The following is a 12,427-nucleotide window of genomic DNA, read 5'->3' on the forward strand; positions in this document are numbered from 1 at the left end:
TGTTCCTCTGACAGTAGGATTAAAGCTGATCTGTCAGAAGCACTGAGCTAATTAGGATCTTCTTTCACTGCCTTTAACTGCTTTTGAAGACAATACAAAAATTGTTCAGCTCTGCTTCAATAATGTGGCCTCTGGGCCGTATTGGGTATCACTCATTGGGTTTTTGTTGCTGTTTGCAGGATCGTCGTCATGACCGGTTTGGGGATTTGAGCCAGTGGGGTCAGGAGCATATTGAAAGGCAGCCTGTTCTAGGTAGACAAGAGCTTAAGAGGGTTTGACTCAGAAGTACCTCCACACATAGAATGTTTTTTTTTTCTTTGCATGAAACAAGAGACTTTACTGTCGCTGTTGAATCGTCTGCAGAACAGGAGCCATCCAAGGAGCAACTCCTTCCCTTATACTACATCAAGGTGAGAGTATCACGAACTGGATTCTACCAGTGGATACAATATAGACCTAGGTGAAAAACAGCTTTTATAATATTTGAATAAGCATTTCATTTTTCCTAGGAGTCTCATTGGGGTCATCTCAAAGGGTCTTCATAGAAAAACTGTAAAAGGGGTGGCAGCAAAATGGCATCAAATATTCACAATGGAAGAACACCTGCAGTCATTAAAGGACATCGACACTTTAGTTACGGAGGAGCCACGCTACCTGAGTGAGCAGCTTCATGTTCTCAACAATAAAAAATAGCAGGATTAGTGCAGATTAATAAATTAATAGAGTAAGGTTAGTATTCATAAAGGTAATGTGCGAATATAGAACATTTACTAATTGTGCTAAAACAATAACCAAATGTTTTGAGTCTGACACACATTTTACACCACTGTTTTTTTTTTTACCTGTTCAATTGTTCCTTATTACTGTGTTTTTAGGTCTGTTATTATTGAGCAATACTATGATCTAACTCCATCTAAGAGAAGTAATGTTCGACTCAACGATGAGATGTGGGTTAACTACTTTTTCCTACCAATAATTTTATTTTTTTTTTGAGCACTTTTCAATATGGTCACTGTGAATATGATCTCATATCTCCAACTAGAATTCCCAAGCCAACTCATATCAATGTTGGGTAAGAATATATGAGTTGTTTGTTTCCTTATTTCTCAAGTCCTTCACAATGTCCGTAAAATAGATATCAGTTAACCATTTTGATAAGATTGATTCTTTCTCACCTTGCCTGTGATTCAGTTGAATGCACTCTGTCTATCTCATACTGAAGCTCGATCTTTGTCTGTCTTCTCACAGCGAGAAACAAATTAAGGTCTCCATCCGGAGAGAACACCCATACCAATCACACTTATCTTATTGTGCCATGTTCCCCACGTTCCAATGCCCAGATGACCCAGACACAGGTGTACGGGCTGCATCTAAACTCCCCATCAATCCCATGCTACCAGCTACTGCTCCACAGGTTACTCTGCTCAGTAAAAGTAAAGGTCAGAGCACTGCCATGATGCCTTGATCAATGGATACATACTGTAATTTACAGCAACAGCTGTCAAACACAGTAAAGTACTGTAATATCTTACATAGTATGAAATAACAAAAAATCCATCAAATTTGCTTATTAGTCGGCTACAGGATACAACTGAGCTGAAGGTTAATCACTGAGTCACCACAACCGTCATTGACCACTAGCACAAATTGTATTGATTCAACCACCGCCACTGAATTAACTCCACTCAAAGATTGCATTAAGTCAATACAAGCTAGTTGATCTACTTGCAAAGGCTCAGGAGTTTAAGGCTCTAAGTTACAGATTAGAGGTACTGTCATGGTTAGGCCTTGATCAAGACCCATAACCTTTTTTACCAGTACACAGATGATCGACATTTTGATTACTTTTTCAGAGATTTCAGTATAAACAAATGGTTTTACCTCTTTTGGGATAACTTTACAAAGAATTTTAGTGGTTGAAGATAACACCTTCATATTTTAGATACGTATGACAAGCAGTTGGAGCATCTAAGACAGCAAAAATGATTTAATATCACAATTTACTTTGAAGATATAAACATTAAAAAATCACCGCTTTTGGTTTTGGTTTCAGAAATACTTATGAAAAAGAAAAATATCATAAAGCTCTGAGGTTCTACTTTTATATGAGAAGTAGAGTAGTAAATTTTATGTTAAACACCACTGTTGAGTGAGATGACAAAGAAATTGAATGTTTAACATGAGTACCCCAGAACAAACAGAAATGTAGTATAGTAAAGTACATTGCGTACTGTAAATATGTTGACAGCAAATATTTTACAGTATATTAAGTGCACATATCCTTATTAAATTATTATAAAATTAACTGTATTTATTATGTTATGATTTAGTCTTTAATCAGGTTCCAAAACATATTCCTTGTCATTTAATTATAAAGTTAATATATTATTATTAAACACTGGATGATTGTTGAATGGTTGAAAATTGTAAAAATTTGACAGTTGATCAGAAATGTATACATTGTCAACATTCAAGAAAATTAAGTGACTCTACATACTGTGTAGTTACACAAGCAACTATAATTTAATTGGATGAAATATTCTTTTACAGAAGGATTGTAAATCAACGTGTTAAGCTTAGATTTGACTCTTATACAAGAACACGTGTGTCTCAACATTTAAAAAAAGTCAAAATTTTACATAAAACCTATCATATGTTTACCCAAGAAAATCATGCCTTACAAGCTATGTTTAGTTACATGTATATGTTAGAAGTGTATAAGTGTTAGGCATAAAGCATACAGGAGTGAGAGTGAGAGAGAGAGAGTGAGAGAGAGAGAGAGAGAGAGAGAGAGAGAGAGAGAGAGAGAGAGAGAGAGAGAGAGAGAGAGAGAGAGAGAGTCTCTGAATATCTTAATTACATCGGTTGCTTGATTCTTATAGGTGCACCTTTTCGTCATGAGCTGCTTAAAATTCCCATGGAAACCAGACGGGCATCTGCAACTTGGCCAGGACAAAATGGCTACCAAAATGTAGGCTGCATAAGTGATGTCACAAACCAAAACCTCCCACATCTATTACCTTATCCTCAAATGGTGTGGTTGCAGGTTTTCATTACAATCAAGCAGAAGCCAAACCTGAGTCTACTGAAAGCCAAGATCAACTGATTAAACAGCTCCTGCTCGACTGGAATGTAAACCTGCACCCACACCATTTGCAGATAACATCTGACACCTCTGTGCTAGATAACACTTTTTAATTAATTATCACAGTTTATTTACTTGTTATATTATATTGTTTGGTTTGCGAATGTGCACAAATTATATAGTTATTCTATATCTACTTATAAACAATAATAAATGTCAATTGTTATGTACAGGTGACAATATGAAATCATAAATACTGATCAATTTCAGTTTCTATTAACTATACTATTGACTGATTATCATTTTGTGTGTGGTAATAGTCTAACGGTTTTGAACAAAATCATAATTGTTCTTTGTCTTGATTTTATGTTCATACAAACACTTATTTTACATGTAGCAGGGTTACTTTTTTATTATTCAGCCAAGAAAAATCATGATACATTTAATATTCTTAAACAAAATTCTGATGCTAAGGCTATTAACCTTTTAGACTTTTTTATGTCTTAGTATACCTGCATATCAAATCTCATTTCCATCTCATTCGTTCAAGCAATATATATAGTTCTCAGATGCTCTGTGATAGCCATTCTTGCTCACTGACCTTCAGTACATTTACCCCAAGGCTCCAAACACATTGTGTCCAAATCTGACACTGCGAGACTGGAACCACACGCTGCTCGAGCGGACGGCCAATGCTTTGCGCAACCTGGAGAAGTCCCAGTGGCTCACTTCATATCAGCTACACTTCACAGGTCTAGTACATCTCATAACATTATGAAGATGTGTTCTGAATGCATATATATATATGATGAAGTAAGAGTTAAGGTTTATCACAAAAAAAAAGGGAATTCAGTTTTGCAGACGTTCCATGTAAATGATGCACTGCTATTCATCCGTAAAAAGACTGACAGAAGTTCAGACCTCTCTCCCTCATTGTGTTTTTACAGGTAGTACTGGAAGTGCATTAGTATGTGACAGGGATGAGGGTTCCTTTCATTCAGATCTATTAAAGCAAGAAACCAGTCAGTTAGGGTTGCCTGCAGAATCATAAATGTAAAGTCAGGCTGAACTAGCTGTTCAAACTATCAGTGGCTTGATAATGCTCCCTGTCAGTTTAACATGATTCAGTAGCAGATGCATGCATTAGAAGTCATTATCCTGTAAATCGCCAAAAGAAGGATTTATCAATAAGTTCACTGTTATTTTAGATACAATAAGTACCTAAATTATGTGCCACAGATTTTCCATAATATATTCTCAAGGAAAATAATGTATCTGAAACCACTCCATAAAATAAAGACTTAAAACAAAATTTTCTCAGTGGCAAATGTTATCAACATGAAAATGAACTAAAATAGAGATCTGGACTCTATTACAGGCACCGGGCCCTCTAACCCTATAAAACTGGATGACTTTAACGAGAAGACAATCGCCTTGATTACAGGAGAAATGAACCCTTACACAGCACAGCTGGTAAGAAACACACAGGAAGCACACCTTAAAAGAGAAAATTAAGTAAATATTATGCTACTCCTCCTTGTCTGGGGTTTGCTTTTACATTTATCCATTCAACCATCAAGTGCTCTCCTCTTCATTCCTGTTTCCTCAATCTTTTCTTTGACATATGTTTTCATCACTGGGAGCCTGTATAAGCACTGTATACTAAACTTGATATTTATCTCAGAGTGAGCGAACCTGTCCTGTTTTCCTGCCTCCTCGACCACTTGAAGGACGCAGGGCCAGGATCCTGCAGAACCAACGTCATCTGGAGAACCCATGCCCACCATACTCACCTTTATTTTCCCCAGAGCCTCCAGACACAGGGCTGGTTTTTACACAAACACATGGACCACTGGATGCTAATACAGACAGGACACTACACGTTCGGGACACTACACAGCGCAAACCATACAGTCTCAAGAATGAAGTTTTTACATCCAACCAAGTTAACGACTCAAGTCAAACATGTCAGGTGGCATCTAACAACACTGTCTGTATGTGTGAATTGTGCTGCCAAAGAAATTGTGTCTGCAAGCAATCTGAGTTAGATGTTACTAAACCACATGCAAACATCAACAAACCTGCATTTACAGTGAATGACAGAGGGAATATCAAGCCTGAGCCAGGTTTTGGACAACACACATTTCAGGCTGTGCTGCAAGAGACAGAAAGGAACCAGAAAGAATTGTCCAACAGAAAAACCATGAACAATGTGGCAGAAAATAACTGTTTTGTACCTAAGTGCACAGCACCACTCAGTGCAGAAGAGACAGACAGGCATGTACACTTTGAGCAGACAGTGAATGACTTTGAAGAGGAGAAAATGAAGTGTGGTTCTTGTACTATTCCCTCTATCCGCCCACGCTTCTCTAGAGGCAACTTTGGGTATGGAGTAAAGACAAGCAGCAGGGATTCGGGGTCTGATCTGCTGGAGCTTCAGGACTCTTTTTGCCGAACAAAAGCTCACCAAATCTTCCATGAGTCTCTGCAGGATGCCAGTGTGGACCTCAGGGACAACCATTATACTGGGAGAAAGCATTGCTTCTACGACTTCAACTCTTACTATTTTCACTAAAAATCTAAAAAAAAGGTGCTGGAAAGAAGAATCATTTCTTAGGAATACCTGGAGGTCTGATAAATACTATAAATGTATCATTGAACCATTAATGTCTCTAGTGCTTCCTTACAGTACTAAATTGTCCATTGTGAGTTTAAATCTAAACTTTGGCACATGAATGTCAGAAATAATTTCCAGTGTCTGCTATGATACAGATCAAGACTGATTTACAGACAGCACTGTTATTTTACATTCATTGCTAAAGACAGTTCTGACAACCTGCAATCCATTTCTGTATGAAGGTGCTATGCTGACCTTAGCCGTACTGCGAACAATATTCTGCTTATTTCCACTTTTATTAAAGCTCTTTCCTTGAAACGAGTGAAAAGCATGACTTGCTGTGTGCGTCCTTGAGAAGACAGAACATGCTTTTGTTCTGCCTTGACTGAGTTTGAGACATTCCAACAGGCTGAGTTCTCTGCAATGCTGAATGCTCCTATTTACTTCCTCTTTGATTGCAGTCAGATTCATCTGTAGAAAATGAGTGCTATATACTTGGGTATAAAAGGCCTGAATGAAACCCTGGGATAACTCTGGGAACATGGAGGAACTTCCTAATATGGCTAGACTATGATTTTGTGCTTTTAGTTTAGAAGTGAGATGTATTGCTTTTTCTAAAGCTTCACTGCTTTACCAGAACTTTACCCATACTTACATAGTAGTTTTATCTATCTTCTAAAACTGAGCCTGGATCGCACACTTTATACACAGTTTATACTCATTCATAATCATACAGATTGATTTCTAAAAGATTGGCATTGAACTGTTAATCACCGGTACAATATTTTTTCGATCGAAAGGTAATTGGTTCGAATTCCAGGTCCATGCAAGTTGCCACTGCAGGGCCCTTGAGCAAGGCTTTTAACCCTCAATTGCTAGGTGTATAAACTGAAATAAAAATGTAAGTCACTCTGGATACAAGTGTCTGCTAAATGCTGTAAATGTAAATGTAATCCAGTTAACCCTTAAAAAAAACATTTATTCCATACAAAATCTATAGAATCTATAAATCTATAGAAAACCTTTACCTTGTATGAAAATCTTTGTATGAAAATGAAGCTTAGACAAAATATTCAACAGTACAAAAAAGAAAACAATTCAATTACGTATATTGTAAGTATATTAATAACATTTTTTATCTAATGGATGTCTTTGGAAATAATATCGACAATGTATTTTTACTTGTTGCAATGCTAACAGATTTCCACTAGATGTCATAAATGAACCATTATTTACTTTTCCCCCATTATGCGTTCTGAGTGCCATCTCCCCCACAGTTTTACATGTTCACATGTTGCTCCTGGCTTGATGAGTGACCACAAAACTTGTACCTGAAGGAGAAGACTACTTGATCATAGAAATCAGCTCTATTAGTAAATTGTATGGGAACGAACTACCAGTATTTCCTTATGGGAAACTCCTTCCTGTAGGTTTGGTGTTCACCGATTTATACATAATAATGGCATAAAAATGGATTTACACAAGTAACTATTTGTATAGCTTTTAATGTCATGGATAGTGATAAATGACTTATTCTATCATTTCTGTCTCATTTATTACAGAAGGATGATTTTTATATTATATAACAACAACAACAACAATAATAATAATAATAATAATAATAATAATAATAATTATTATTATTATTATTATTATTATTATTATTAGTAGTAGTAGTAGTAGTAGTAGTAGTAGTGTTAATATTTGGAAAATGTAAATTAATCATTTAAAAATCATAATGTGTTTTTCTCGATTTTTTTTTTAGATTCTGTCTTGTACAGAGATGTACCTATGTTCCTACCTAAATTACAGATCTCTCCATTCTTTGTAAGTGGGAAAACTTGAAAAATCGTCAGTGTATCAAATACTTATTTGCCCCACTGTATATAATTAGTATTATTATTTTGGTTTCTAGAAGAATTCTGTTGGGTTCCATGTGTCTTTTTTCTCCTCAGAGACAGCCATGCATCTCTTGGATATATTGAATCCACATAAACCCACTGGACTCTTATAGCTGCAAGCATATTAAGGTGGTTGCATGACTGCACTTTGGTAAAAGCCCACAAGGCTTAAACAATCACACATACCCACTTCTGATGAATGAGAGGCTGTTCCTGTGACACACCTGAGCTCTTTCTGTATTCAGGCAGTGTGTAATACCCCAGGAATGTGCTATAAATACACTTTCCATAGCAAACACACCCCCACAACACACATCATGCTGAACCATGACTAACGATATCTATGTAGCATCACTTATTCATAAATTTTTGATACCACAGACAGCCTTGTTTTTTTTGCAAATATAGAAGGAGATTTGTAGGTGTGAAAGAAGGTTTTATGTCACTTTGTAACATAAGGAATGAATGTACAGAAAATAATATCCACTGCCAATCCTTATTGAAGTCTCTCTGACCTAACAAACATTGGCAATTTTTAATGGAGGGTTGACTTCATGAAGGATTCACTCGTTTGTATCCATGCATGAAACATTCAGTGTCACTTCGTTGCTCTTCCAACATTTATCCTCTTACTGGTGTTGTCATGGTGATGAAGGGACTATACTGGGTAAAAAAATGAACAGATGTAGACCACATTTAGCAAGAGGATATGACATACTGTAGAAATGGTAGCATGTGCAACACTAAGTGGATTTTTTTGCACAAAAAGCTTATATCTGTGCTTTTGTTTTAAAAGATAATAATAAAACTATGCAACAATGTAATATACTTTAAAAACTCAAATATTATCTTTAACTCAAATATTATAATTGTCTTATCCAGCCATCAATATATCATATGAAAGCCATTGATGATCAGAATTAATCATGAGTTCACATACTGTACCAGGAAGAACCTCAGATACCCAGTTAGGTCAAGAACGTGAAAGGGTAGTTCTGTGTGCAGTGTGTCCCGGGGATCTGAGTCCATAAATAAAAAGCACATCTTGATCTAATTTTCAAACCACATGTCAACTCAGACAAAGAGGTTCCTCTGTCCTCCATACTAGTCCAAAATGCCTAATATCTGAAACACAAATGTAGGATCACAATTAGTCACATTAAATGTATACATACATATATGCTTTGTTTATAGATTTATTTTAATTTTAGTTCCAGGATCTTTAATTTATTTGTATTAAAGAGTTTCAAAGTTTGTCTAGGTGCCTGTGAAGCATAACTGATGACATAATATATAATATATATACATAATATATAATACATAATATATATAATACATAATATATATATATATATATATATATATATATATATATATATATATATATATATATTTATAATATATATATATATATTTTCTGTAAAAAGTTCAGAATGGCTCTAATGAATAGGCAAAACATTACTGTGCGCATTTGAATAATCAGATAATGTCTTAAAATGAACAGTACTGTATCCCAGGGCCGTGAGAAGTTAGAGAAACCCTGCTGTAAACACTCTCATTTGCATATTTGATGTACATTCAGATGCGCCTGCGTCACAGAAAGACGTGGACAGGGGGCGTAGCCCCGCCCATCATCGCAAGCTCTTCTTTTTATTGGTTTAGAGGCGTGTCAATCACTTTCTGAACGCTTAGACCCACCTGATTGTGGACTGCTCTTTTTGAAAGTAGGCACTCAAAAGGACATGACATCCTTTACTAACGTGTAGGAGATCCGCTGGAGCGAAACTCGCGAGAAGACTGGAAATATGTTTTACTCTTTTCTGATCTGCTCCTTAATGTGGAGAACTTGTGATAGTGGGGGAATTGCGATAGTTCCCTAAGTCTATAACGTTTACCATCTTTTACCTGCTTCATACAAAGTAGCAAATAGTAGCCTTCATACTCTACTTTTCCTTTTTCCGTTTCACTCCGTTTTCTTTGTTACTTGAGATCCGTTAAAGCCTCACATCCGAGTTGTTCTTTTCGTCTTCCGTCGGAAATCGGAACTGAAACGCGCCTTTGCTCTGGTCCAAGTGGGTAAGTGACCTGTTTGCCGCTACATTACGTGTGATTATAACCAGTGATTAGCATGTGTACCGCCCGTGTGCCTGCAATCCAAGAGCATGTTTTTACTTGGCTAGCGTCCTGCCATAAGAATCTTCATGAAAAAGTTCCTTAAGGTTTCTTTAGACAGATAAATATCTGAACGTAACGAAGGACAGCTTTCCCGTTTGGTTTGGACGTTTGCTGAGCGTTAATGTTCATACGAGGTTTAAATTGTTTTATTCTACATTTTGAGAAACCCAATGTTAACCCTGTTCACTTTACAAACTTGTTACTACACTGATATAAACACGGCAGGGGTCATAAGGTTTCCATTGCATTTGTGTATAATACCACAGGAAACATGCTGTTATTACATCAAAATATTAATAATTATCGTAAAAGAGCATTGGGAGCTCCAGGGTCTTGTGTTCAAACTTCTGTTTAGGTTAGAGTGAGAGAGAGAGAAAGAGAGAGAGAGAGAGAGAGAGAGAGAGAGAGAGAGAGAGAGAGAGAGAGAGAGAAAGAAAGGGAGGGGTAGTGAGAGAGAGAGGGAGAGAGAGAAAGAGAGAGAGAGAGAGAGATAGATATATAGATAGATAGATAGAGAGAGAGAGAGAGAGAGAGAGAGAGTTATCCTGATACACTACAATGGATTGGAGCATCCCATTCTGGGTGAATTCTTTGACCTTACACCAACTATATCCCTATTAAATTATGATAACTTATTTCTTCTCTTTAACTCCAGTTGACACATTTGGGATATTGATCTCAAGTCTATATGTTTTCAAATAATTAAAACGTTCAGTAATCCACTTTCTTTTAAACAAGTTCTTAGAATTTTTCAAGAGAAAAATAAACAAATTGGAACTAAATGGTAATGTTTGGGGAACCATCGTGCTTGGTTGCATGGAATATTTTGGTGTTTTTAAAAGATACAACCTTTAATGTTTTTCTAAGAGTGTAGTCATGAATGAAAATACAGTGATACCTCAAGATACGAGTGCATTGACATATGGATACGAGCTGTGAGTCGACCAAATTTTTGCCTTGAGGTACGAATAAATTTTTGAGATACGAGCATTCCGCCGCCGCCGAAACAAAAATCTCCAACAACCACGTGTGCTCTGTTTGTCCCGCCTCAGCTTCCCGCGTCTCACTCGCTTAAAACCGCCTTTCCACTGCACACGACAAACGACGGCCGATAAACTGGAAGTCATTCATTTCCTATGGAGAGTCGCAAAGGCGCTGCGTAATTTTCGGATCCGTTTTGAGCGTTGGATCCGTAAAAAAATTTTAACTTATGCGACTACACCGCAGCTGATATGCCGACCGGACAGGAGTGACAAAAAAGGCAAAAACAAGTCAAGAGAAAAGCGATGAAGAAAATTAAGCAAAATTAATGTAAAGAAAACAGAAATTGTAGCAATTAAGTTCAGTTAAGTTAAGAAAATTTCAGTTAAGTTCATAAATTGTAGTGAAGTTTAGTTAAGTTCCATGCATTTAAGTGTAAAGTAAGAGTGTAAGTGAACGAAAGTGAAAGTGTAATTCCTCCTAACTCCTCCGCCTGTTTACTCCTCCCTCAACCTCCGTGCGCATCTTCCGTAAAGTAAAACCAGTTTATTTTTTTAACATTCTCTTTCATTACTGTATGTTTTAATACAATATTTGTCATTTATAAATACAGGTACTGTACATTTTTCATATTTAATACACATAAACAAAACAACTGGAGTTGAATTTTGCGAGCTGGTATGGATTAATGGGACTTCAATTAATTTAAATGGGGAAAATTGCTTTGAGATACGAGCAATTTGAGATACGAGCAAGGTCACGGAAATAAACTTGTATCTCGAGGTATTACTGTATCATCAAACTTAATCATGTCAACTGGTGACATATCAGACCGGACAGTATGACAGTATAAAAGCTCTGATGATTGAGCTTGACACCTGATGATAGTCCTTGAACTCGTGATAAAATCATCAAGGACACTGTTTGGAAATTTTGGACTGCATCACATAAAGTTGCACAAATCCCCATTCCCAGCCACTGATGGAGAGTTTTTTTGCTGGGTATCCACTTGGGCTTGTTGTGCAAGCAAGTCCTCTAGCTTTTTGCCCTGTAGTCTGTAAGTAAACTTGTGGGATTTTCTTATTTTGCTCAAAAACCCTCACTGTATGGCAATGTACAAGAGTTTGTTTTCCCATTTACAAAACAACTCAAGTTATCTTTAGGTAGATGGATTAAGAGCCGATCAGATTGCAACTTTTGAGGTCTTATTGAGATCGAAGCCAAAAAACTGAACAAAAGTAAATAAAAAATGGGTGTCTTAGACTAGCCCAAGACTTATATCTCCCTCTTTCAAGAAATGAATGCTAAATAGGATAAAATTTAAATAGTGTGAGCCACCAACTTACATGCATGACAATTCAGATGATTACTTATTTTACTGTAACATTCAGGTGGTCCATCCTGGGCCTTAATTGTGTTCATGAATGTGTGACCAAAAGCAATAGTTTTCATTATCATTTCATATTTTATGTTCATTTAATATATAATAGTATTATATATAATATAATATTAGTATATAATATTTAAAATCCAGCAATGTGAAACATATGCATTTTTGAATGGTTGCTCAGCTTTAGGAAAATGAAGGAGGCAAATGTATAGCAGGTGACAAATTCATGTACTTACTCATACTTACATCTGTAAATAGTTCATATTATTATTTTCACC

At 36.3% G+C, this 12,427-nt stretch overlaps 2 protein-coding genes across 8 annotated transcripts in view; both read left to right on the plus strand.

Annotated features, from left to right (window-relative positions):
- The first annotated feature begins 748 nt into the window (after positions 1-748).
- Positions 749-5,897, plus strand: LOC113644672 (uncharacterized protein C7orf31). The gene is made up of 8 exons (XM_047811009.1): positions 749-804; positions 876-947; positions 1,043-1,072; positions 1,249-1,439; positions 2,883-2,971; positions 3,693-3,837; positions 4,464-4,558; positions 4,770-5,897. The coding sequence occupies exons 1-8, from the start codon at positions 749-751 to the stop codon at positions 5,658-5,660; spliced, it is 1,569 nt and encodes a 522-aa protein (XP_047666965.1). The 3' UTR covers positions 5,661-5,897.
- A 3,396-nt stretch (positions 5,898-9,293) lies between these two features.
- osbpl3b (oxysterol binding protein-like 3b) overlaps positions 9,294-12,427 on the plus strand; it is a 59,525-nt gene continuing 56,391 nt past the window's right edge. For 4 of the 7 annotated variants that reach the window (XM_047811521.1, XM_047811520.1, XM_027149127.2 and 1 more), the window contains exon 1: positions 9,294-9,679. The gene's annotated coding sequence lies outside the window, so the exon portion shown is untranslated. The remainder of the gene's footprint in view (positions 9,680-12,427) is intronic. The other 3 variants (XM_027149125.2, XM_047811523.1, XM_027149129.2) reach the window with 2 other exon arrangements.

Source organism: Tachysurus fulvidraco, chromosome 3 (assembly GCF_022655615.1).
Source record: "Tachysurus fulvidraco isolate hzauxx_2018 chromosome 3, HZAU_PFXX_2.0, whole genome shotgun sequence".
NCBI classification, from domain to species: domain Eukaryota; kingdom Metazoa; phylum Chordata; class Actinopteri; order Siluriformes; family Bagridae; genus Tachysurus; species Tachysurus fulvidraco.

Bases quoted from the DNA above. Each gene is read 5' to 3' on its own strand.
- LOC113644672 (XM_047811009.1), top strand. From the start codon at position 749: ATGTGCGAATATAGAACATTTACTAATTGTGCTAAAACAATAACCAAA. The intron at 1,073-1,248 runs GTAAGAATATAT...GTCTTCTCACAG, and splicing joins CCAACTCATATCAATGTTGG to CGAGAAACAAATTAAGGTCT. The intron at 2,972-3,692 runs GTAGGCTGCATA...ACTGACCTTCAG, and splicing joins GACAAAATGGCTACCAAAAT to TACATTTACCCCAAGGCTCC.